The sequence below is a fragment of the Dipodomys merriami genome, unplaced genomic scaffold (assembly GCF_024711535.1).
Source record: "Dipodomys merriami isolate MVZ:Mamm:240054 unplaced genomic scaffold, mDipMer1.0.p SCAF_13, whole genome shotgun sequence".
Classification (NCBI taxonomy): Eukaryota; Metazoa; Chordata; class Mammalia; order Rodentia; family Heteromyidae; genus Dipodomys; species Dipodomys merriami.
Window position 1 is genome coordinate 20,485,859 of NW_027202604.1, and position 26,205 is coordinate 20,512,063.

At 46.6% G+C, this 26,205-nt stretch overlaps 1 protein-coding gene across 3 annotated transcripts in view; it reads left to right on the forward strand.

Annotated features, from left to right (window-relative positions):
- Positions 1 to 26,205, forward strand: part of Ptprg (protein tyrosine phosphatase receptor type G) — a 693,584-nt gene that overhangs the window by 579,127 nt on the left and 88,252 nt on the right. For all 3 annotated transcript variants that reach the window (XM_070018858.1, XM_070018857.1, XM_070018856.1), the window contains exons 9-12: positions 7,905 to 8,089; positions 13,064 to 13,172; positions 18,456 to 18,505; positions 20,556 to 21,342. In XM_070018858.1, coding sequence (XP_069874959.1) covers positions 7,905 to 8,089; positions 13,064 to 13,172; positions 18,456 to 18,505; positions 20,556 to 21,342 — 1,131 coding nt within the window. The remainder of the gene's footprint in view (positions 1 to 7,904; positions 8,090 to 13,063; positions 13,173 to 18,455; positions 18,506 to 20,555; positions 21,343 to 26,205) is intronic.

Genomic DNA, 26,205 nt, shown 5'->3' on the forward strand with positions numbered 1-26,205 from the left:
GAATTCTCCCCAGAACCCTCCATTAAGAGGCTGCTTGAAGATGGTCAGATGGCAGATGCATTTGCCTCTATCCAGGAGATCAGGGTCCAGGCCAGCCTGCGCTTATCCCCTTTTACCCCCTAACCAGAGTGTGGCATGTGGCAGGTGTTGAGCAAATAGGACAGTGGCTCCTACGGCGCAGGTGCATTTCCTGTGCTTGACCCACCTTGTTCCCAGGCTGCATCTGATGCCACCCAGCTGGTTACGTCCTTCATCAAAGCAGAGTGGGGTGGGCCTTGGTTGATGCCTTCAGCGCAGGTCTCTCAAGCCAGGGTAATGATGGACCCAGCAGCGCCACAGAGTTACAGGAGGATTTGAAGATATGATTTGCGAGGCCCAGGATCAGATTCCTCCTTGGATTCATTGCTCAGTGTAGAGGAGAGGTTTAGTGATGCCTGGCCTCAGCTCTATGTGTGTTCCGGTGGCCCCTGAATGGCTTCGGGGGGCCACCAGTTCCGCTGGGTACCCCTGATGATAGGAGGATGGTGATCAGGCTGGGTAGATTCACAAGGACCCCCAGGAGTTGGAGCTGCTGTGGAAATTGTCCAGAGACTCCCTGCTCTCATTGATCATCGAGACGAGAAGAACGGGGAGAGTGGCTGAGGGCTGGAGGAGGGGGACAGAAGCTTTTGGCCCCAGAGGGTGGTTAACCCTCAAGGAAGCCCTTGCACGGAGGCTTCGGTGCGAGGCGGTGCTCGCCGTCCAAGGGTGGGCGCCTCGGACATGGGCAGGCAAGAGTATGTGCGGAGAGAACGGCTGTGATCACAGTCAGACGGCACTGGGTTCCAAGTGTGACTCCTCCGCCCTCAGCCCTAACGCGGCGCGTCTGGGACCCCAGCGCTCAGGGAAGTCTGAGAGGAGGAGATAGCCTGACCCTGCGTAGCCTGTGCTGGAAGTTACGAACCCAGGGCACACCAATCCAAAGTCCTGCCCTGATCACCTCCAGCGCTGTCCCCAGACTTGGGGTGGGCAGGCACGGGGGAGGTAACCCCCCACCCCAAAGCGCCAAAGATTCTAGGTTTGAAGTCCTCCCTGGTCTCTGCGGGGACCCTGTGTTTACTGAGACTTCTTTGATACAGCCCTTTAGAAAGCGAATCCTTCCCTGCGGCCGTTTCTTGAGCAGGTTCCCGAAGGACCTGAGCTGAGCGGGGGCCGTAAAGACAGGGCAGGCAGCAAAGCAGGCTGAGAGGCAAGGCTGGCTCCTAGCCGTGGGGCTCCCACACCCCCTCACCCACAGCTCTGGTCTGCTCTCAGGGGGAGACGTGGACTGTGCTCACTGAGCCTAGGCCCTCTGCAGTCCCCACCCTTGTGGAGAGCACCAGGAAAGAGCAGAGCTGCCCCGAGGGGCTGTGTTGGGGCCATCCTCTCTCTGACTCCTCCTTGCAAGAGAAGGCCTGTTGTCTCTGTCCAGGGTTGATGTAGGGGGGGACACTTAAACAATGACCAGCGAGAACCAGTGAGAAAATGATCCTTGATACAGACTTCGAATCCAGGCTATGGGGCCTCCACTGGGAGTCTCTGCATTGTTTTAAGGGGGCTGGGATCATGGGTTAAGGTGGATCTGGCAAAGTGCACCGTGTAGGAAGATGTGAAAAGCAATGGGATCTTGGTAGGAATGGAACCAGAGCCCTCCCTCCCCTCCCCCCCCCCCCCCCAAGAAGAGCAAGGCTGAAGTCAGGACACTCCACAGGTGATTTTTCCTTGAAGAGCCAGAGCTGGCACCTCCCGCATGGATTGTGTGGAGTTGCCACGGGCAAGGTGAGGTTCGCAACTGGCTGTGGTTAAGGTAGGGAAAGGTGCAAGGCACCTGTCATTTCCCCTGATCGCACTCTTGAACTTTTATGTTTTTGGTGGTTACTAGAGTTGGAACTTGGGGCCTCACACTTGTGAGGTAGGTGCTCCATCCCGTGAGACTTGTCCTCAACCCTTTTTGTTTTAGCTGTTTGTGTAGACTGTGATACACCTACTATAACCTTCTATGGATCCAGGATTAGAGGCATATTCCAGTATACCTTGTTCTTTAAGAAAAGATTTCACTAGCTCTCTTTTTGCCTTGGCTAACCTGAAACTAGGATCCACCCTCCTGGGTCTCCCACTTAGCTAAGAGTTCAAGTGTGAGTAGAAGAATCACCTGACCTTGGAGGTTAAGCACCCAAGGGTGAAGAGACTGAGTAGAGGCTATGAGGACTGGACAGTACCGGGCCCAGTAGGGGTGTGGGCTTTGGAGCACAGATTTCTTACATCAGCTCACTGCAATGGATCCATGCAACTTCCTGGCACTGCTTTGTCTCTGTTATACTTGAACTTGGGATGGTTTCCATGTCTGGAAACTGTTCCCATACCAGCAGATCGCTGGCAGCACAGTGCCCCAGCCTGCTGCCCACTTCTGCTTATGCTCTTCTAAGGACCTTTGGCCCTCCCACCCTTCCCTCCAGCTGCTGAGCATTCTGGGAGTTTTGTTGCCTCCATAAATGGAACAGGATTTCTGATTGGCCAACATCTCCTTCCAGAGGTGTGAGGGAAAGATTGGGGCTAAGAGCCCCACACAGATGCAAGGTCCCTGAATCAGGTCACCCTAGGAGTGAAAGGAGAGGCCCTGATTTTCTGGATGGGAACTTTATCCCTGGTGCTAAGAGGCAAGGTGCTTTCTCTTGTTCTGACAATGAGATCAGAGGGACAGACAGGTGGAGGCAAAGATACTATGAGAAAAGGCAAAGGAGCCACATAATATGGAAGCCACATTGGCGGTGGGGCTGGGCTAAGAAATTGGAAGGAAAGGGTTCACCACACAGACCTGCGAACCATGATGCACCAAACGTGCTGAGAGCCAGCTGCATGCCAGCTGTAGACTTCAGGCAAATGTGTTGAACCAGACATAGAAAGTGCCAGCCCCTGAGCCTCACTGTGAAAGGCCAGGTGAGCAGGGAAGTCAGCAACATAATTGCTGATGCTATAAAGAATACAAATGCAGTAGGTGCCACAGTTCCAAATAACAGTTTGATCTCCCTTTATCTTCAAAGTCTGGAATCAGCAAACCACTGATGCATGGGGCCAAAGCTCACCCACCGCCATCTTTTGTATAATGGGAACTGACAGTGGTTGTTAATGTTCTTAAACAGTAGAGAAAGATCAAAAGGAAATTTGTGACACCTGAAAAATCCAATGAAACTGAAATGTGGGGACCATAAATCAAGCTTTTCTGGCACAGCCACGCTCGTTTGTGTGTACTTACTGTGCTCCAGAGTTAGGACCTTGTACTCACACAGCTGGAAACCCTTACTCTCTGTCCTTTGACAGACGAAGTTTCCCAGCCAGACCCTCCAAATCTGGACCACTGTGCACAGAAACACTCTTACTAGTCAAGAAGGTGTGGGGCGGGCTGGGGAATAGAGAGATAAGATTTCCTTCTCACGAATGGCTTCTGATGTGTGGTCTGCAGCAGGCATTTTAATTACAGAATTGCTTCCTGGAAAGTGAACCTGCAGAGTGAGTCGTCCTACAACAGCTTAACTCAGTATTTCCTTTTTTTAAGTGTATATATTCATTTTTGTCAGTCTTGGGGCTTGAACTCTGGGCCTGGGTGTTGTCCCTGAGCTCTTTTGCTCAAGGCTTGTACTCTACTACTTTGAGCCACAGCACCACTTCCGGTTTTCTGGTGGTTAATTAGAGCTAAAAGTCTCATGGACATTCCTACAGGGCTGGCTTTGAATCAGGATCTTCAGATCTCAGCCTCCTGAGTAGCTAAGATTACAGGTATGAGTCACTGGTGCCCAGCCTAACTCAGTATTTTCTAATGCATCGAGACAGAAGCATTCCATACTTGATTTCAAAGCAATAGTGCCATTCACTTTCACAAGGAGGAAATACAGCCATGATGTGTGGAGCAAAATACTAAAAGAAAAATTAAATTGCAGGCTATATACATTCTATTCCAGTCCCAACCCAGTACTGGAGTTTGAATTCAGTGCCTTGTGCTTACTAGTCTGGTGTTCTGCCACTTGAGCCATATCTCTAACCTAGCTTCTTGCAAGTTATTTTGAAGATGAAGTCCAGCAAACTATTCTGCCTGGGTTGGCCTCAAACTGAGGTCTTCCAGATCTCAGCCTCCTAGTAGCTAGGATTATAAGCCACCAGTGCCTAGCTAACACATCCCATACCTTACCTCAAATGGTTTGCATGTGCTTTCACATAAGGATGAAGAGACTATCTATATGTTGGATCCCCAGAACATTTGCCCTGTGTGTGTGTGTGTGTGTGTGTGTGTGTGTGTGTGTGTGTGTGTGTGTGTGTGTGTGTGTGTGTGTGTGTGTGTGTGTGTGTACGCGCGCGCATGCGAGGTAAGAGTCTCACAGGCTTTCCTGCCTGGGCTAGGCTTTGACGCCATCTTCCGATCTCAGCTTCCTGAGTAGCTAGGACTACAGGTATGAAACCATTGGCACCTGGCTTGACATGGTTGTTTGTGGTTTACACTGACAAGATTCTTTTTTTCTTTTTGGTTTAAAAGAACTAACCCAAATCATCTTGATGTGCATAGAAGAACCTAGCAATTTTCATTTCAAAATGCCAAGTGCCCGTGGCTCATGCCTGTAATCCTACTTACTTGGGAGGATGAGATCTGAGAATCACCATCAGAGGCCAGCCTGGACAGACAAATCTTACTCAGTTAACCTGCACATGCACACACACACACACACACACACACACACACACACACCCTAAATATGGCACACACACACACACACACACACACACACACACACACACACACACACACACACACACACACACACACACACACACACACACACACACACACACACACACACACACACACACACACACACACACACCCTAAATATGGCTCACATTGGTATAGTGCTAGCCAGGAGTGAGAAAGCCAAGTAGAAATCAAGGCCCTGAGTTCAAGCCCCAGTACTGGAAAAAGAAAAAAATAAAATAGCTAAGTAAATAAGAATGGATGCGTTGGTCTGTGGCTGATAGAATTACTTCTGTGCTTGTGATGTAATTGCTGGAGAGAGATACACTCCCTTGTAGTCCATCACTAAGGAAGATAAATAAGAACATCGTAGGCGGTAGGGGAAGATGCGGAAATCAGGTCATGGTTGTGAGCTACAGAATTTTCTAAACATACAACTCTTGATTGACTGCTAGTATTTGAAAACGGGGGTGTACGTTTTGGCCAATCCCCCCCTCCCCTTTATCTGTGACTTTCTTGAGAAACAGACTTCTTCCTATATTGGTTTTATTTAAAAGCAGTAGCCTGGTGCCACCTAGTGTCCATGCTACATTACTTCCCCCTTCTGTGACAAAGTCTCCTTTGATATCCCAGCTCTAGTGACATTTGTGTGGCAGGCGGCATATTGCCTCCTGGGGTTTTACGGGGCAGTGGGAATGCTTCATTAATTTATCCCTTCTTGTCTCAGCCACGCAAAGCACTTCTCCCACTGAACCATGGTTTGGCAGTTGAAGAGCAAAAGGATGCCTAAAAACCTATACCTGCTTTTCTCCAGCCATGGCTCCCGAAAACTCATGCTTTTCTGGCAGGCTCGGCCCTCTCCCTGTGGGGATCTGGGGTAGAAAATAGAGGTATCTGGCTCATGATGGGCTACCTTGCTTACAGTTGGGCCCTGGAGGTGCCTGGGTCAGGACCGAGCCCCAGTTCCTCAGCCTGTCTACTTAGTACACACCCCTCCTTCTACCCACCTCCATGTTCCAAACTTACATATTCTCATTGACCCCCACTCTCCTCCACCTGCTCCCATACCCACCCGCACTCCTCTCCTCTCCTCTCCTCACCTGGCGTACATCTAGGCTTCTCAGCTTTTCTATCCTTCAGCTCTGAAACCTGCCTGCCATTTCTCTGCCAAGGTCATGGGTGACATCCACTGTGCAGACCCCTCCCCTACTCCAGAGCCTGCTACACTCCCTGCAACCAGTCATCCTCTTCCCATGACAACTTCACATCGGCATGTCTGGCTCAGGTCTTCTTAGTACCTGCCAAGGGCTTGCGGGAGGAAGATCAGAATTCAAATCCAGTTCCTATGACCTTTACGGCCCCAGCTGCACCTGGTGCCGTGAAACCCTCTGCCCTGTCTCCTTTCGTTACTCTCAGGCTCTGCTCCTATGGTCTCTTCTTCCCTGACAACATCCCAACTACTTCACACATCTTCCCCTGGGCCCACAGGCCGAGTCCAGTCCACTTCTCAAATGCTTCCAAGCTATCATGTGCCTCTCCTCCCAGCCTACCATCATCCCATCCCCAAAGTCTGTATCCGCTCTGAATGGGTGATTCATTCTTATGAATCTCTTTGTCTTAGACCACCAGTGGTTCTCATCGGCCTGGGAGGAGACATTTTCTGATATCTGCAGACATCTTTGGCAGCTGTCATCTAAGACACACAGCCTCCAAGAGCAAAGAATCGTTTGCCTGAACCAGGAGTGTCCAGGCTGAGAAACCCTGTTCCACATATCTAAAGTCAGACTTAAAACTCTCAACACTAAAGTGGGTTTGTGCGTACACAGGTGCAGATGCACTGTGTCCCCTAACACACACACACACACACACCCAGCACAGGGATAAAAAGATGCACTAGCTGACCTCTGTGTGTAACCCACTGCAGTATGAGCGCACCGTGTTCTGCTGCTCCAGACAAAGCCATTATTTTTCTCTGTGTGTCTTTCCTTTAAAATGACGTAAAGTCTTGCAATAAATTGTACTTATTTATACTCTGAGATATCCACAATAAAATTTCACCTGTGGGAAATTCGTTGGGACACTCTACAAGTTCAAATGGATGGCTTCTTCAAAAAGTCTTTGTTGTAAGCCAGGTGCTGATAGCTCACGCTTGTATTCAAGAGGCTGAGATCTGAGGATCACAGTTCAAAGCCAGCCTGGCAGGAAAGTCTGTGAGACTCTTACCTCAAATTAACCACCAGAAAACCAAAAGTGGAGCTGTGGCTCAAGTGGTAGAGCTCAGGGACAGTGCCCAGGCCCTGAGTTCAGGCCCCAAGACGGTCTTACTCCCCCAACCTCCCAAAAAAGTCTCTGTCATGGGGGGGAAAGTCCATATGACTTGAAAGGGGGGGAGCTACTAAAGTGTGGGAGAGGAGGAGGGTGACAGCTCAGGGTGATTTTTAAGAATTGAGAACAATTGAATATGGATTGTGTATCAAATAATATTATGAAATTCATTATATGCAAATAGCCCAGTGAAACTGTTCACTTGATGCAGTTAATATATGTTAATGAAAGCAATTTCTAAAACAATACTATTGAATCAACATTTAATTTCTTAGGTATGACACAGATGTGGTGACTGTATGGAAGAGTGGCTTTCCTCTTCCAGGGGTTTTGTTGGCAGTATTGGTGTTAGTACTCCGGGTCTCACACTTGTTCAGTTGATGCTCTGCCACTTGAGCCACACCTCCAGTCTGGCTTTTGGCTGGTTAATTTGAAATGGAGTTATACAGACTTTTCTACCTGGGTTGGCTTAAAGCATCCATTCACTGCTTGTCAGCCTCTTGAGTTGCCAGGATTACAGGCATGAGCATGTCCACATTGCTATGAGGATGTCCTCAATCTTAACAGGTACAGGCCAGAGTATTTAGGGTTGAAATAACGACCACACTTGGTGTCCAGTGGCTTCCCTGTGTACATGGCCATGCCTAAATGGTAAAGAGGGAGGGACACCCATGTGGTAAATATGGATGGTAGCGGGGCTTGGCTGGCAGGGGTATAGGTTTCCCATGTGGCCATTTCAACTCGTCAAGGCTGATGTGGGAAAGATGGCTTTGGGCTGGACACCCCGCCCTCCCCCCCTGAGCTTGGCTATGTGTGTCTTTAGTCTGCAGCTCTCCGCCCATCCACATGAAGGTACAACCTCTGAACCAGACAGTACTGCAGGTGTCCTGGAGCCAGCCTGAGACTATCTACCACCCGCCCATCATGAACTACATGGTCTCCTACAGTTGGACCAAGAATGAGGATGAGAAGGAGAAGACATTCACCAAGGACAGTGACAAAGACTTGGTAAGCTCCCACCCTGCCCCATTCCAAGTCCATCCTCTTGTGGTTCCAGTGCTCTTCTGGAACCAGTCCCCTTTGCCAGACCCTGTGTCTCCCTGGCCTCCTTCACTGCCCGCTTCATCCTGACTTTACACTTAGCAGCTGGTGGAGCAGGAACTGCTGTGGTTCTGTTTCCTGGTACCAGTATTCACGACTAACATCCAGAGTGCCTCCACTCTACCCTTGTTATCACATCTGATTACTGGGTATGCTAAACGTATTACACAAGTATACCATGGGTCTTGATCCCTAGCAAGCGCTATATGAATACTTTTTTTGTTGTTCTTGTTGGTTGTGGGGCTTGCACTCAGGGTCTGGGCACTGTCCCTGAGCTCTTCTGCTCAAGGCTAGTGCTCTACCAATTTGAGCTACAGCTCCACTTCTGGTTTTTTGAGTGGTTAATTGGAGGTCAGAGTCTCTTGGGGACTTTCTTGCCCTGGTTGGCTTTGAGCTGAAATCCTCAGATCTCAGCCTCCTGAGTAGCCAAGATTACAGATGTGAGCTACCAACTCCCTGCTTCTATGAATACTCTTGATATGTATGTTTGTGAAAGTCCTTGGGCTTGAACTCAGAGCCTAGGTACTACGTCTTAGTTTTTTCATTCAAGACTGGTGCCCTACCACTTGAGTCACAGCTCTACTTCTGTCCTTTTAGTGGTTAATTGAATGTAAGAATCTCATGGACTTTCCCATCTGAGAAGGCTTCAAACTAGGAGTGTTTTTTTATTGTTGTTTTGTTTTAATTTATATTTATTGTAAAGGTGATGTACAGAGGGGATACAGTTACAGAGGTCAGTTAATGAGTACATTTCATTTGGACAGTGTCACCTCTTCCCTCATTTTCCTCCCAGTTGTTTCCCTCCTACTCCAGGTAATATAGTTCATTTTCAACAGAGTCCAGTGACTGTCACTGCTGCATTAGTTCACCCTCTCTTCCACTAATTCTGGGCTTCCCTTTCCCCTCCCCAGAACAAATATACTTACAAACAAAACAAAAAGTACAGAAATCAAAAACAGTGACAAAAGGGGAGGAACAAAAAAGAAAAACAGAAAAACAAACCAGGATTCTGAGACCTCATCTCCCTGAGAAGCTAGGATTACAGGTGTGAGGCACCAGCCACCCAGCTTATATGAATACTCTTCTGATTACACTTTGCTACCTCTGTCACCATCTTTTTATCGTCCCCACCACCCCCACTGTCCCTAGTTCCCTCCACTTCTTGTGGCCTGACACATTCCTATTACCTGCTGTGGAACCCCGTGGCCAGGCCGATTTGTTCTACGTCTGTTCTCCAGCTCTTAGATGCTGTTGTGTCTGTCCTTATTTTGAAGGAAACAAGCCCTGTTCAACTTTTCCTCCTCACAGTTACATAAACGTTGAGCCTCTGATGCCCACCAACCACAGCCTTTCAGAGCAGTTGATGGTAGAAGCCATCTTTTCTTCTCCCAGCAAACCCTCCAACACTCCCTCATCTCCCAAATCTTCGCTCATGTCCCAGTGTTTGCCAAGAGAAACTCCGGGTGACAGACATGCTGGTTGGAAAGCCTAGCTGTGCTTATTGTTAATCAAAGGAAGTCTTCAGAATAATGAAAACCTACAATTGTCTATGCAGGTGAAAACTGAAGTGACACTGAGGGGGATTCTTAATGGCTGTTCCCATTTTTTCCCCCCTTCTCCCAATACAGAGTCCTTCCGGGCCCATTCAATCAGTGATACAATAATGCTTTTCATATTCCTTCAGGTGAACATTCTTTGACTTCGTTACCATTTAGATTTTCAATTTCCCTGCTAGACATTGTTATCTGGGTCACATTAGAGAAGTGACAGGCTTTGTGAACTCAGAGAGTAATCCAGTGGGAGACACCCAAGGTGATACCGAATTCTAACCTTGCTTTTGCCACCCTAGAAAGTCAGGAAAGGGGATTGGTCCTGGCTGAACTCACGCATTCATCAGTGAAAACTTACCTGGGCACCTACTTGGTTTCTTGTTCTAATTGGAAAATAATTCAACCCGTGGAGATGAGTAGAAACTGGCTGGAAGTGAATTCTAATAAATCTCTGTACAGATAAAGGGAAGATTTTGCTTGGAATAGAATAAGAGGAGGGGGAGGGTCAGAGGTTTAGAAAATGAGGCACAAATTAGTTTTAGAGAAAGATCGAGAGATACACAGAAAAATGTGCTTTGATAGCAAGTTCTGTTTCATAAGGAATTCTAGAGTGGTTTTTTTTCTTCTTTTAGGACACACAAAATTAATATTCTTAATTCCTCAGCATGTCAAGACTGCTGACTTAGTGTAACAACACATTTCTCTAACTTCTGTTATTATATACTGATGGAGGGATGCAGATACCTACTTCCTTGCCACCCACATGTGAGACAGATATAACTGCTCCCTTTAAACGAGACCAATAGTTAAAATGCCATGAGCCTAACGTAGTATTCCTGTACAGTTTGAACTTGGGGCCTGGGCACCATCCCTGAGCCTCTTTGTGCTCAAGGCTAGCACTCTATCACTTGAGCCACAGCACCACTTCTAGTATTTGAGTGGTTAATTGGAATTAAAAGTCTCATAGGGACTTTTCTGCCTGGGCTGGCTTCGAACTACTGTCCTCAGATCTCAGCCTCCTGAGTAGCTAGGATTATAGGTGTGAGCCACCATTGCCCAGCCTGTACAGCTTTCTTTCTATATACGACCCAGAGTGCACAATTCCATGACAAGACCTCTTGCCTCTCGGACCCTCTAGAAATCAGGGTCTGTTTTGTTGTCTTCTTTGAGAAGCAAGTACTAGCTGCATTTAGGTATATGTTATTTTTATTTTTATTTTGGTTTGGGGTAACTGAGACTTGAATTCAGGCACTCACTGTCTTAGTTGGATTTTTCACCTAAAGGCTGGCACTCTACCACTTGATCCACACCTACACTTCTTACTTTTTGCTGATTCCTTGGAGATAAGACTCTTACACTGTCCTGTGCAGTCTGGCTTTGAACTATGATCTTTAGAACTCAGCCTCTTGAGTAGCTAAGATGACAGGCATTACCAGTGCCTGTCACATTCCCTTACTTTTAAAAGCTATTGGAATAAATAGTGAAGAAGAGTGACCCGGATTTGTCTGGTGATGTTTGATCAGAGGTTAGCAAATGTTTTTCTATAAAGGGCCAGATAGTAACTAGTTTATGTTTTACAGGCAACACAGCCTCTGTTTTAACTATACAACTCTGCCAGTGTAGAGTAAAAAGAACCCTACATGGTATATCCATGAGTGGCTGGGACTGCATGCCCATAATATTTTATTTATAAAGCAGATGGTGAGCCAGATCTGGCCTCACAGGCTGTAGCTTGCTGATCTTCCTGCAGAACACCTGTAGCATTGCTTCTTCTGCTCACTGTGTTCTACTTATAAGCCAGGTTTGCTTGGCCTGGTCACAGGTCTCACCAGAGCCTATGGAGTGGTTAGTCCTACCCCCACCACACAGTTGAAGCTGGAAGCTATTGAGCAGCTGAGTGAGGCTCACAGGGCTCCAGAGAGCAGTGGCAGGGTAGATCTTCATGACCTCTGGCCTAGTGTTCTTGCTGCCTGTCCTCTGATATACATAGTCAGGATACAACAAGGCAGGCCTTCAAGCTGGAAAGAGACAGACACACAATTGAGTTCTTTTTGATGTCCTAAAGTCTGTGAGGCACTAGAGATTATTTATCTGATCATTGTAGGTATTATCTAGAATCCATACTTAGCTGGGCATGCTAAGGAAGCTAAGACAAGAGGATTGCAAGTCTGAGGTGAGCCTCAGCCATGTAGTAAAGAAAAATCCTGTCTGAGCCAGGCATCAGTGTGGCTCATGCCTGTGATCCTAGCTACTCAGGAGGCTGAGATCTGAGGATCACAGTTCAAAGCCAGTCCATGCAGGAAAGTCCATGAGACTCTTATCTCCAATAAATCACCAGAAAACCAGAGGTGGCGCTGTGGCTTAAGTGGTAGAGTGCTGGCCTTGAGCTGAAGAGCTGAGAGACAACGCCCAGGCCTGTCTGAAAATTTTTGTAGCTTATTCAGGTGCCAATGGCTCACAGCTATAATCCTTGCAACTTCGGAGACTAAGATCTGAAGATCCTGGTTCAAACTGGGTCTGGGCTGGCAAAGCCTGTAAGACTCTTATCTCCAGTTAGCCACCAAAAATATCAGAAGTGGAGTTGTGGTTCACTTGGTAGCACATTAGTGTTGAACAAATAAAAAACAAAGCTTAGGGACAGGGCCCTGGCCCTGGGACTATCACTAATGTGTAGGAGCACACACAGACACACACGCGCACACACACACACACACACACACACACACACACACACACACACACATACACATATGCAATAATATATAGCCTAACATGACATATAACATATTAATATATTAAATATATAGTATAGTATATCATGTTATGTGTTATATATAAAATATGTTACATGTATATATAACATGTCACCTATGTATATAGATATAAGCTATATGTATATACAGCTTATTAGGTATAACAGCTATCAATTATGACAGACATGCTTTAAAGGGAGCTGGAAGCAGGTTCTAAGACACAGTGAAGAATAATGTGCTTCTTTCTCTTCCCAGACCAGGTCCCTTATGAGCAGTCTATATTCCAAAGAAAGCCCTCAGGGGTGGAGAAGCTCTGGCCCATGGGCAGTGTAAGAGCAGAGAAATCATTTGGTACAATGCAGAACAGACACCTGTGCTTCCCCTCAGCTGCCCGATACAGTCTGCTTGTACAGATCATTTTGTGTGGCCCTTGACGGGTTTTACAAATATGTAAATGTCCTTTGGTAGACAGAAGGTTCCCGCCTTCCCTGAGGTACCCAGGTTTGTTTTAGATTGCTCTGTGTGCCTTGACTTCGATGAAAACCACCTCACTGCCGCCCTCTCTTTCTTTCCTACAGAAAGCCACCATCAGCCATGTCTCACCCGATAGCCTTTACCTGTTCCGAGTCCAGGCTGTGTGTCGAAATGACATGCGCAGTGACTTCAGCCAGACCATGCTTTTCCAAGGTGAGGCCGGCCTCTCTCTTCTTCCCACCTGGGCCGCTCTGAGCCACCTCCATCCTCATGCTTTTGTCGTTTTCCTCTTCTGGGGCTTGGACCAAAGAAAGCACAGATGACTTACTGATTAGGGTAGGGGTTGAAACCAGACCCAGGAGACCCCAGTCATTCAGATCTGTATTTATAGTTGGAGGCTTCATAGGCAAGAGTACAAAGCCCAGCTAATTGTTTATTATTATTATTGGCTTTATTGTTCTTTTCCAATGGTAGGGAATCAGGTTCAACTTCCTTAACCTGACCAGGGGTCTAGGGTGGTGTCAGATGATGAAATCACCGCATTTCCTCTCAGTATTTGATGTGGAAATCCATGGATTTCTCTTCAAATGCTCAGCACATTTCAGTTCTCTCAAGAACTGGAGTCCAAAATAGAGGCAGTTCACCTATCTGACCAGCCGGCCAGGCCGCTGTGGGCCAGATCCCTGAGATTCCTGGAATCAAGATGCATGAGCCTGCCAGCAAAAAACTACTAGAATATTCTGGGGGTCAGATGTAGGGTGAAGTCAGTGGGACTTCACCTTGGCACAAAATGTTTAAAAGGTATCCCAGAAAATCCTAATAATAATCCATCAAGAGATGTAACATTGTCATGGAATACTTTTTAACGCAAAATCAGTGCAAGATTTCATGAATAAAACATCAGAATTTTCAGTAATTTCAGTATTCTTTCTAGAAATAGGCAGCCAGTTCTGGCCCCGCCTGCTCTGGGCCACAGTGGTTTTACGTTAGACCCCAGCACCAGCTTGGCCTAGATTACAAGGCTTTTCTCAGCGCTCTGAGGCTTTCTCTGATTAGAGTCTTTCCTTCCCAGAGCCTCAGCTGTCCCAGCTGTAAGGTGAGACACCTGCTTACTAGGCCAAAGGCGTTTTCCTGTTTTGAGTCATGGATCGGATGCAGTTGGTGGATTATTTTGCTAGAAGATGACAGGAAGTTGCACATAAATGCAGCACTCCTGTAAATCCTGTGAGGAGGGCAGGAGATGGAATGGGGAGCGGGCAAGACTCCAGCCTCCACAATGTCTGGGAGAACCCTCTCAGAACCCCTGCAGTATGGGCCCAGGATTCTAAGCTCTGGCCAGATGACCCTGGTAACTGGCAAGTGCATTCATGGACTGAAAGATGCCAGGTTCGAGCTGGGCTCTAAGCCTTGGGGAAATCAGTCCTGGCTACCTTTTGGCAGCTGTGCCATCTGAGATCACTTTTTCCCTTCTCGAAGCTGTCGTTGGCCAACCCCAAAAGTGGTATCAACAGCACCAACAAGACCAGATCCCTGAGGAATAACACGAGGCGATGGAGACATGGGCACAGTACTAATTCCTGGCTCTGTCTACACGCCTGTGTTTCCCTTATCTGCGACTTGTGGAGCCCAAAGAGTGTTTCACGTTAGGAGCTTTTCAGGATTCAGATTACTTGCCTCAACTTTGGTTCAGCATCCCTGATTCAAAATGTTGAAGTCCAGGAGGGCTCCAGAGTTCTAAGCCATCTGACAGTCATGAGAGTCATCATCAGGTTTCAGCTGTGACATCTTCAGATTGCCCTAGGACTGATATAAAATTGATAAACCCTGGGTAAGAAGGCCTCTAGCCTAGATTTCTTCCAAGAGTCTTCATTTCTAGTTGGAAATTTTTAGGTATCTCATTTAAGTATTCTTTACTATTGATCACATCCTTTTTTTTTTTTTAAGCAATGAATTGAGATTAGTGGGGTTTTTTCCCCCATAAACAAAACTTGTTCCCTATGACTATCCATAATCTTGAAGGTATATTGAGTTAGGACCACAGGCCAAGGTCAGCTGTGAGACTGCCAAGGAGAAAGAGAAGAGATGGCCAGACTGGGAGCTTACTGAGGCCGGGCCTGGGCACTTTGGAGTCATAAATCATGATTAGGCCTCCTCTGAGTGCTGACCAAGAGCCTAGGATCTGCAGAACTGCCTCTCCTGATTAATAGCCCCTGAGCTGCCTGGCTTCTGCATAGACTTTGAAAAATTCAATGTTTATAATATAATGCAATTTTAAAAGGCCCTGTCAGCTATAAATTTATAGCAGGGAGTACTTTAAATGTTTGGTCATGGAGACTTGTTGGATATGGCCAGTGTCTCCAGGTGTCTGCCTGTTTCTTTGGTCCAAGGTGGACACACACATTGGCTCATTTTGTATCCTGGTATGCATCAGAGTTGAACCAGGGGCAGTAGCCTTTCTCCACCCGGCCCCACCCTGGACTCCCATTTCCCTGTATCTACCCAAGTACTGTACACACCTGAAGCCAGCGATTGGCCCTTTCCTACTGAACCAGATCGGTGCTTATGAGCCAGACAAGCCAATGTTGATTTTTTTTAAATTTTTTTGGTCATGGGGCTTGAACTCCAAGCGTGGGCACTGCCCCTGAGTTTTTGTGCTCAAGGCTAGAGCTCTACCATTTTGAGCCACAGCACCATTTCCAGTTTTAATTGGAGATAAGACTCTCATGGACTTTCCTGCCCAGGTTAACTTTGAACCATGATCTTCAGGTCTCAGCCTCCTAAGTAGCTAGAATTGCAAACGTGAACCACCAACACCAGGCCCCAGAAACTTGAACTTCAAGCCACATGGCATATTTTCTCTATTGTAGGAAATACAGCAATATTTATATTGTATATAAGATAGTGAGAAATCTTATTTACCTCACTGTGCTTTTAATTGTAGTCATAGTGAGCAATAATTGTAATGTGATGGTTGCAAAGAAATCGTCTTGAACCTCACAGATGGTAGCTTATACTATAGGTGTTATTTCACAAATAGGACTGTAGTTTAAGGCACGAGTAGTTGGAGAAAAAGCTCTTAGCTATTAAGTAAATAGAGTTCAGGGGTTTGGTTCGGTTCGGTTTTGTGTGTATTCATGCACTCACATACCAGTACTAGGGATTGAACTCAGGGCCTGCTTTATTCTTGCATACCTTTTTGTACTCAAGGCTGGTGCTTTACCATTTGATCCATACCTCCATTTCTAGATTTTTTTTGCTTGTTAATCATAGGAGTGTCTTGGATTTATTTATTTTTCCCCAGGCTAGCTTCAAATCGGGATCCTCAGATCTTAGGCTCCCAAGTAGCCAAGATTATAGGCCTGACCTAGTGCTACCTAGCAGTGTTCAGTTTACTTATTCTAAGATGCAATCATTTCTACACAGCAGAGAGTTAAGTATTACTTAGTACTCTCAGTTTTCGAGGAAATGATAAAAAGACTGGCAGCTCTTCCAGCAAAATGTTTTGCTCTTCTTGGTTATTCTAGGAAGTGGAGGTTTTCAGCCGGGCACCAGTGGCTCACGCCTGTAATCCTAGCTACTCAGGAGGCTGAGATCTGAAGATCGCGGTTCAAAGCCAGCCCGGGCAGGAAAGTCCGTGAGCCTCTTATCTCCAATAAACCACTAGAAAACCTGAAGTGGCACTGTGGTTCAAGTGGTAGAGCACTAGCCTTGAGTTGAAGAGCTGAGGGACAGTGCCCAAGCCCAGAGATCAAGCCCTACAACCAACCAAAAAAAAAAAAAAAAGTGGAGGTTTTCTACCATTTTCTTTGAGCCTACGACCCATTGGGTAGCCTAACAAAGCTTTGAATAAACAAGCCTCCCAAAGGCTTTGAATAAACAAGCAGATTGCTTAGGAGATCATTTCAGATTCAGATTCAATTTATAGTCAAACACTGCTGTTAAAACATTTTAGACAAACTAGGAAGATAGTCTATGAACTAACTGCATCAAAGCATCCAATGACAAAAGATTTGTCCATTGGCCACTGGGATGTCCAAGTCAGCGTTGAGCCAAAATAGTCATCAGATCTGCAGAAGGAGTTGAGGTTGATGCCTGTGTTCATCCTGGAAGGAGTGCTTAGCTAAATCAGGTGCCTTGTCTCTGCATTCCCTTAGACCCTCTGATGGTAAGTTAACCGCTCTTGAGGTGAGGGGTCCTGCGAGTCCTGTGATCACTACCTTGGTAGATGTTGTCTGAGGCTGATATAAAGAAAAACAAACAAACCCCATGCTGATGTAGTAAGCTGCTACAGGGTGTAATAAGCTGAAGATGTATACTAGGCTTGCTAAAAGATTAATTGAAGTGATGATTCATAAAAAGATAATGCAGAAGGAACAATGGGTTGATACAATTTCCATCAAATAAAGTTCAAAACAGACAAAACCCTGACAGTGGTCCCACAGCCTCTCTCTCTATCAATGTATATAGACATCGTGTCTATATCTTAAAGTGGGTGGCGGTTATGTAGGCATTTACACATGTAAAATATAATTAAACTGTCAGGTTTTATACTCATGGGGTTTCAAAATAGCTTTTGTTTTCAAAGCAAACTAGATTTGTGAACCTTGAAGTTACTGAATTTAAACTGAAGATTGTAACAGTAGTCATTACTGGACGTGTCAGCAACAACCCTCTCCGAGTGGCTTGATCACTTTATGAAAGGGCCTTTTAAAGTTGTTGTTTAGCAGTGACATTTAAAATGGTCCAATTGCTTTTTTCTTTAATGTGACAAAAAAGAATAAGGATCAAACACTATTGCTGCTGAATGCCATAACACTGTACTGTAAAATTGTGACTGAGGAAATGAAAAGGTTTATACTTTAAAAAATAAAAACAAAACATCAAATGGAAGAAATTATTCATGAAACCTTAAAAATAAACTGCACACTTAAATCCTGTGCATTATATATAATGTATCTCAATGAAAGAGAAAACTAAAACTTGAAAGTCTTTTAAATTAGTACCTTAAGACAGGAGACAGCAAACTACAGATTTACATATCCGCTGTGTCTTGCTCTCATGTTTTAGCATGACTCACAGGCTAAGGATCTTTATTTTTATTTTTTGTTGGTCATGGGACTTGAACTCTGGGCCTGGGCACTATCCCTAAGCTCTTCAGCTCATGGCGAGCGCTCTACCACTTGAGCTACAGCACCACTTCCGGTTTTCTAGTGGTTAATTGGAGGTAAGAGTTTCACAGACTTTCCTGCCCTCACTGGCTTTGAACTGCAATCTTCAGATCTCAACCTCCTGAGTAGCTAGGATTATAGGCATGAGCCACAGGTGCCCGGCTCAGGCTAAAGATTTTATACTCTGACATGGTTGAAGGAAAAATAACAAAAGACTAATATTCTGTTACATGAAAATTGTCTGTAGTTTAGATTTGTGTCAGTAGGGGGTTTTTGAGGAACCAAAAAAATGATATTTTGTTCACATTATATCTTCTTTATTTCTCAGCTAATACCACCCGGATATTCCAAGGGACCAGGATTGTGAAAACAGGAGTGGTAAGTAAAAGGATGTGGTAACTTTGTCCTAGTTGGTTGTTCATTTGCATGTAGTTCACATTCTTACCATGAGGTGGCAGTAAAATGTTGTTGAACTGCTCAATGTGGAGATTAAAATGGAGAAAACATTATTCACTCTATAATTCATTAGTGAAGCAAGCTCTGCAACAGTATTAAAGGCCTACATTGTATTATGTGAAAATTAAAATCTCCTGAGTTTTTATTTATTTATGAACTCTGGGATCAAAGAGTACAGGAACACAAAAGTAATCCAAACCTTCCTTTTGGCATAAGCCAAAATCCAGATTTTCACCTACCCAAAAGTTCCAGGATTTTCCAATTTCTGGATCCTGGACTCAAATGTCAGTTTTCTCTGTCCTAGTACAGGTACTGATCATAATATTAATCCCAGTATAGATGGTAATAACAGTAGCCTAAAACTCATTAAGCACTTTGAAGTCTTTAGACAGACTATTTCATTTCTTTCTTAAAATAACCCACAGAATTGGTAGTACTGTTATTCCCATTGGCCACATGAGAAAACCAAAGTGTCCAGTATCGGCTTGATTGCAGGTTCAAGCCTAGGCTGTCTGACTTGTTTATACCATGTAACTTAATTATATTGGGCATTTGATTTTCACTAACCGGTTTCAGAATTCAACTTTGCTTACACGAACATCTTTAAGCTACAAAGCCTTCCGTGTAAAATTTGGTGATGAAGTTGCAATCCCTAAATTATTCAGGTGATTGTTTTAAATGGTATAAAAGATGGATGGAATCTTAGAGCTATAGACTAGTCTATAAGAACTTGTCAGAATAACACTTGTTCCTGGGTCCCAGTGGCTCACACCTGTAATCCTAGCTACTCAGGAAACTGAGATCTGAGGGTCAGCCAGCCCACGAAAACAAATTCAAGAGATTCTTACCTCTAGTTGACCAGGAAAAATGCTGTGGAGCCGTGGCTCAAGTGGTGTAGAGTACCAGCCTTGAATGGAAAAGCTAAAGGACAGTGCAAAGGCCCTGAGTTCAAGCCCCAACAGGACACAAAAAAAATAAAAATAAAGAACATTTCTTTTTGGGAGGGGGAGTCCGGTCGTGGGGCCTGGGCGCTGTCCCTCAGCTCTTCAGCTCAAAGCTAGCGCTCTACCTCTTGAGCCACAGCGCCACTTCTGGCTTTTTTCTTTTTGCTTATGTGGTGCTGAGGAATGGAACCCAGGGCCTCATGCATGCAAGGCAAGCGCTCTACCACTGAGCCACCTTCCCAGCCCAAAGAACAACATTTCTTAAGACTGACCCAGGAAACTTGTTAGGCCCTGGTTTGAAATGGTGGGTAAAGGAGGCCGAAAGTAGCTCTGTCTCTACACCTTCCTAACCCCTACCACTGCTGAGTCTTAGTTTCCTCTCCTGCCGTGAGTATTGTTAATCATCTGCAATGGCATAGATTTTGCTCTGGATAAACTTGAGACTCTGAAAGACACAGTGGCTGGAGAAAAGTGCCCGGATGGAAGCTAGTTACCAGAGCTTGTGCATAGTGTGGCTCCTGCTTCTCACTTGGCCGCTGCAGAGCTGGGCTGGCCACTGTCCATCTCCATGCAGGTGGTAAGAGTTGAATCAGATCCCAGACTTCAGAGCTAGTTACTCACCAGCAGTTCTTTTGGTTGCCATAAAAGTTGGGGTCCCTGGCTTCTCATCATTACCCCCCAAGAATAGTAGGCTAGCTGATGTTGCTGATTTAGTACTTTGAGCCAAATGTAATGCTACTTACTTTTTGCCACTTGGATCATTCCAAGCAGTATCCATGAAAGGCTAGTGTTGGAGGCCCTGGTACAATTCTTAGTACACATCTAGAGGAATTCCAAAAGAACCATTAGCAGGAGAGTTGCTCATCGTGGACCAGCCATGGTCAGCTTCCCAGCCTCCGTTCAGCACCCTCACAGGATGGAGGAGGAAAAGTTTGAGGTTTTCCAGAGCAGGACATCTTAGGAAATTACTGATCACCACTGTGTGCTGTCTCCTTCTGCCTCTTCTCCTCCCTCTGCTTACCTTACAGCCCACGGCGTCTCCTGCCTCTTCGGCCGACATGGCCCCCATCAGCTCCGGGTCATCTACTTGGACATCCTCGGGCATCCCCTTCTCCTTCGTTTCCATGGCAACAGGCATGGGCCCCTCCTCCAGCGGCAGCCAAGCCACCGTGGCCTCGGTGGTCACCAGCACCCTCCTGGCCGGCCTGGGGTTCGGTGGGGGCGGCATCTCCTCCTTCCCCAGTACCGTGTGGCCTACGCGTCTCCCCACGGCCCCTGCGGCCACCAAGCAGGCGGGGAGGCCGGTCCTGGCCACCACCGAGGCCTTGGCCTCATCGGGTCCCGATGGAGATTCAGCCCCCGCCAAGGACAGCGAGGGCACAGAGGAAGGAGAGAAGGACGAGAAGAGCGAGAGTGAGGACGGGGAGCGGGAGCACGAGGAGGAGGGGGAGAAGGACTCCGAGAAGAAGGAGAAGAGCGGCAGGGTGAGCCACGCTGCCGGGCAGCCCAACCAGACAGCGCCCACCCCGGCCCCCTCCGCCCCCAACAGGACTGCCCAGGAGGACGGTCATCAGACTATACCGGGGCGCAGGCGGGAGCACCCAGCCACCCCCACCCTGCAGCCCGGAGAAGCGAGGAACAGCACCCCAGGCCTGGACTCGGATGAGGTCCCTTCCACCCACGTGCCTCCCACAGCCACAGAGGAAGAGTCTACAGGGAGTGACCCCAGGAGTGACCCCAACCTGCCATCTAGAAGACCCGCGTCCCGAGGGGACAGATTCTCTGAGGATAGCAAGTTTATCACTGTCAATCCAGGTGAGTCCTGGCTTGCTATGTGAGGGGTACCTTGTCAGGCCTCTGTTGGGGGCAGGTGGGTCGATCATTCTTGGATTGTATATCCTGGATGTAACCAGGGCTGGTGGATGTGTCTGTCTACACTGCAGTGTCTCCAGATTTTTATCCTAACAAGAACCGACAGACCACACGTCTCCCGATGTTATCTTAGCGACCTACTGGCTAATCTCTTGCCCTAAGATCAGAATAATTCCAAAGTCTTCACCTAGCAATAATAAAAATGAGTCCGGAGGGCATCAGTCCTGAGTGGTTTACTCCTGAAGATGCTTTTGTCATTTATTGCACACACCTGGTTTAGCGTGGATTGGTGGTTGTTTTGTGCATGCTGATCCTGGGGCTGTCCTTTAGTATTTTTGCTCAAGGCTGGCTCTCTGCCACTTGAGCCATAGCTCCACTTCTAGCTCTTTGCTGCTTCCTTGGAGATAACTAGTCTGAGGGACTTTTCTTTCCTGGCTGGCTTCAAATTATGATCCTCAGATCTCAGCCTCCTGAGTAGCAAGGATTATAGGAGTGAGCCATCAGTGTCCACCCAGTGGCTTGGTTTTTGTTCTAGGCCTTGGGCTGGCTGCCTGGTACTGCCTCTTTCGGCAAAGGGGAAGACACAGATGACTGGCCACAGCTGTCCCAAGGGCCTACCAGGGGCATTGGAGAGCAAGCTACTTTAATACCAGTTATCTGGTAAACTAGAAAGCTAACATAAGCATTTGGGATTTGGCGGGGGGGGGGGGGGGGGGATTCTGTTGGTTGGAAGCACTGGTTTGATTTCAGAGCCCCATCCTTACTAGGCACCTACCTACCACCTGAACTGGGCCTCCAGCCCTTTTCACCTCAGCTAGTTTTAGAAGAAGATCTATTTTGCCCTAGGGCTGGCCTCGGACCACACTCCTCCTAACTCCACCCCCAGGATCGTTGTGACAACAGACATGGACCACCATGCACAAACTTGTTGGTTGAGACTGGTCTCCATAACTTTTTTCCCTAGTGAGACTTGAACCCTGTGCTCCCAATCTCCACCTCTTGAGTTGTGGGGATTACAGATGTGCCCTACCACATTGAGCCGCCTTCACTCTAAAAAGTTTTCTTTAATTATGAAACGATGATACGGGGAATGAGAAGATGATGTCCAAGACAATAATGGGGAGGCCAGGACTTCATTCAAGAGAGCCATTCTGGAGGAATGAATGGCTCCTGTCGGGAGAGAACAGGTATAGCCCTAAGGAATGTGGCCCTGTTTCCCAGACCTTCCATTGGCTAATTGACAAAAGCAGGGCGGGGCTGGTATGGTCTCACTTTCTGAAATCTTCCTTACCCCATACCAGTAGCACACTCTGACCTTAATGAGCTGCCCTGATCTCCTCTACTGGGAAGCTCTGAAGTACTGTGGGGTTGTTATTGTTGTCAAGGGTTTTCTTAATAAGGAATTCTTCATTTTGCCAGACTACAAGATGTTTAGCAACAATTTTTTTTTTTTTTTGCATCTAAGCTGTTGTGGAAGATTTTTTTCTTTTTTTTTTTTTCTTTTTTAAAAAAAAGGCAGCTGGTAAATATTTATTTGCTTTTGCACTTGTAAACATTAAAATTCATCTAAAGCTGAGATCTCGTATGTTAAGATACAACTTAGAATAAATTTTCATGTGTTGAATTGACTTTGCGTCGTAAAGCTGGTATGAACTAATTTCTCGAAGGAGGGTCTCCTGTGGCTATTGCTCAGTTTGTTACAGTTTTGGGGAAAGATGCCCAGGAGCCTTCTGTGAAACTGGGTGAAAGGAATATGGAATCCCCCCAAAATATCCCAGTCGGAATAGAACATTCTGTCTCCAGGGATTGCTGTGGAAAAGGTGAATTTCTTAACATGTGAAGCAATCTCAGGACTCAGAAGCAGACACTAGACTGGCACAAGTCAGCACAGGACTGGATACTGGGAAGAGGACATAGATGAAGACAGACTTCCGTTCTCCTGGTATGGAAGTGGAGGAGCTTGAGAAGATTCCAGAAACAAATGCATGACTAAGTTAGTTGCGAGAGTCAGGGAGGGGACAGTGTAGTGTGAGACCAATGGAAGAACATAGCAGGCTGCAGGAGCTGCAGATCTAAAGATGACAGGGGCAGGAATGTATTTGAAGGCATAAGGAGGCCTTGAAGAGAGGGGCCGGGGAGGAAAGAATGTGGTCAAGTGAGTGACACTCAGAGAAGCATAAGGTTTTGTGTTGTGGCAGTACTAGGCATGAACTCAGGGCAGCTGGGGATACCAATCTCTTGGAGTTGTCTGCCCAGGTTGGCTTCAAACCACAATCCTCAGATTTCAGCCTCTTGAGGATTACACGTGTGAGCCACCAATGCCCAGCTTGGATGAGGTTGATTCTTCTTGAGATGAAAAACCAATGTCAGAATTCAGCTCAGGGGGAGGTTAGTGGCCTCTGTGTGCAGATTATACAGGAGAGACAGGAATGGAGGCAGGAAGGCCTGTTTGGAGACAGTACCCATGTAGTCATTATGTGTGTGGACCATTGTGTGTGATGGTCTCCAAAGAGAAATGATGGACTTAGACTTGATGTTCAAGTTTGTGTGGTTCTTCCTCTGCACCAGGAACTGTGGCCAGAGCTGTATTCTCACCATGTGCCAAATCTTATTTGCCCAGACTCTGAAAATCCGGGTAGAAAGAGAACAGGGCCCAGTGTTTAAAAGGCTTGAAGAGGGACCGGATTCCAGACGCTGGCAGGTTGTAGAAATGGGTTTCTGCCAGTGGAGTCAGATAGATTCTGGATTCTGGGAAAAGGGGAGAAGAAAAACTCCTTTAAGCCAGGCACCAGTGGCTCATGCCTGTAATCCTAGCTACTCAGGAGGCTGAGATCTGAGGATCTGGGTTCAAAGCCAGCCCGGCAGGAAAGTCCGTGAGACCCTTATCTCCAATTAACCACCAGAAAATTGGAAGTGGCTCCGTGGCTCAAGTGGTAGAGCGCTAGTCTTGAGCTAAAGAGCTGAGGGACAGTGCCCAGGCCCAGGGTTCAAGGCCGATGACCGACAAAAAAAAAAGAAAAAAAAAAGAAAAAAGAAAAGCCTCCTTTGGACATCAGAGCACACCCACAGCCTTCCAGAAGTAGCTTTTGGAATCAGATCAGTTTGCTCAGCTCAGTCCCTCCATCACTGTGGAGTGGAGCGGCCATAGTCCCTTAGTGCAGGAAGTGATGTAGATGAATGGAGTTACCCTTCTTGTGACAAGAAGGGCTGGTGGAAGCAAAACTCAGGTGACACAGAGTTCACAGTGGCACATCTGAGGAGACCTCCCCCTCCCCCCAAAAAAGGTCTTTCTAGCATTCATCCAAGGATGTTAGAGAGCAGGCTAACTTGAGTCTCCTGATGGCTGCATTAATGATCGCCCGTGGGACCCCCATCAATCCAAGCCTCTCCAGCCTTGGGGCTTGAACTCAAGGTCTTTCTCTTAAGTTTCTTTTGTTCAAGGCTAGCGCTCTATCACATGAGTCACGCACAACTCAACTTCCAGACTCTTTGAGTGATTACATGGAGATAGGAGTCTCTCGGAACTTTTAGCCTGGGCTTGTTTTGAACTGTGATCTTCAGATCTCAGCCTCCTGAGTAGCTTCTCTGCCACCTTTAGCCAAATGGCCGAGTCTACATTTTCCCAAAGCCACAGAAGAGCTTCCTTGGAATTGCAGGCAATGTGCATTTTTTTTTTTGCTTATTTATTCTGGTGTGTGTGTGTGTGTGTGTGTGTGTGTGTGTGTGTGTGTGTGTGTGTGTGTGTGTGTGTGTGTTGGTAATGGGGCTTGATCTCAAGGCCACTTGCTCTCACTTGGTTTTTCCACTCAAGGTTGGTGTCCTACCACTTGAGCTACAGCTCCACTTCTGGCTTTTTGGTGGTCATTTAGAGATAGAATCTCATGGACTTTTCTTCCCAGGCTGGCTTCAAACCATGATCCTCAGCTCTCAGCCTCCTGAGTAGCTAGGATCACAGGCGTGAGCCACCAGCTCCCAGCAGAGGAAGTCTTCATTTGAAAGAGATTATGGGATTCCCTCCCCCTCAAAGCTTCATTGCACATATTTTCAGCTGTGGCCACCACAGTTCTCATTCACACCTGCTCCCTTCAGCCTTACAAAGCAACCACGGATCACACCTAACCCAGAGGATAGACAGGTGAAGCAGGGAACTTTGCTTACAAAGGCAGGTCTGATTTGTTTCACAAGGTCTATCACTCAAAAGTCTTTGGATCAATATTTGCTTGTATGTGTTCCACATGTATTTTTTTTTCAAGTTCAGTGAAAAAGAATTATCTGAAGAAAAATTTTTAAAAAGCGATCATTTTTGGGGGGTGGGGGTGGTCATGGGGCTTAACTCTGGGCCTGAGCGCTGTCCCTGTGCTCTTCCCCTCAAGGCGAGCGCTCTACCGCTTGAGCCACAGCGCCACTTCCAGTTTTCTAGTGGTTTTTTGGAGATAAGAGTCTCATGGACTTTCCTGCCCCAGCTGGCTTTGAATCAAGATCCTCAGATCTCAGCCTCCTGAGTAGCTAGGATGACAGGTGTGAGCCACCGGCACCAGCTGAATAATGGTAATGTTTAAAGTGACAAAGCATGTTAAGTTTTGAGCAGTATCTCTAAGAGGCTTGTCTTACCACCTTCTCTGTCCTGAGCTTGCTCTTCCCTTGCTATTTGATAGCAGTGTTTTAAGGAGTGATTTTAATATCTCCTGGGAGAGAAGAAGAGAACTTTCCCATCAGAGACGTGGCAAGCTCACACACAGAAATCACATAGTTCATGTTGGTGAAGGAAAAGGACCAGGCATTGAACACTAGGGGGTGGTAGTGAGG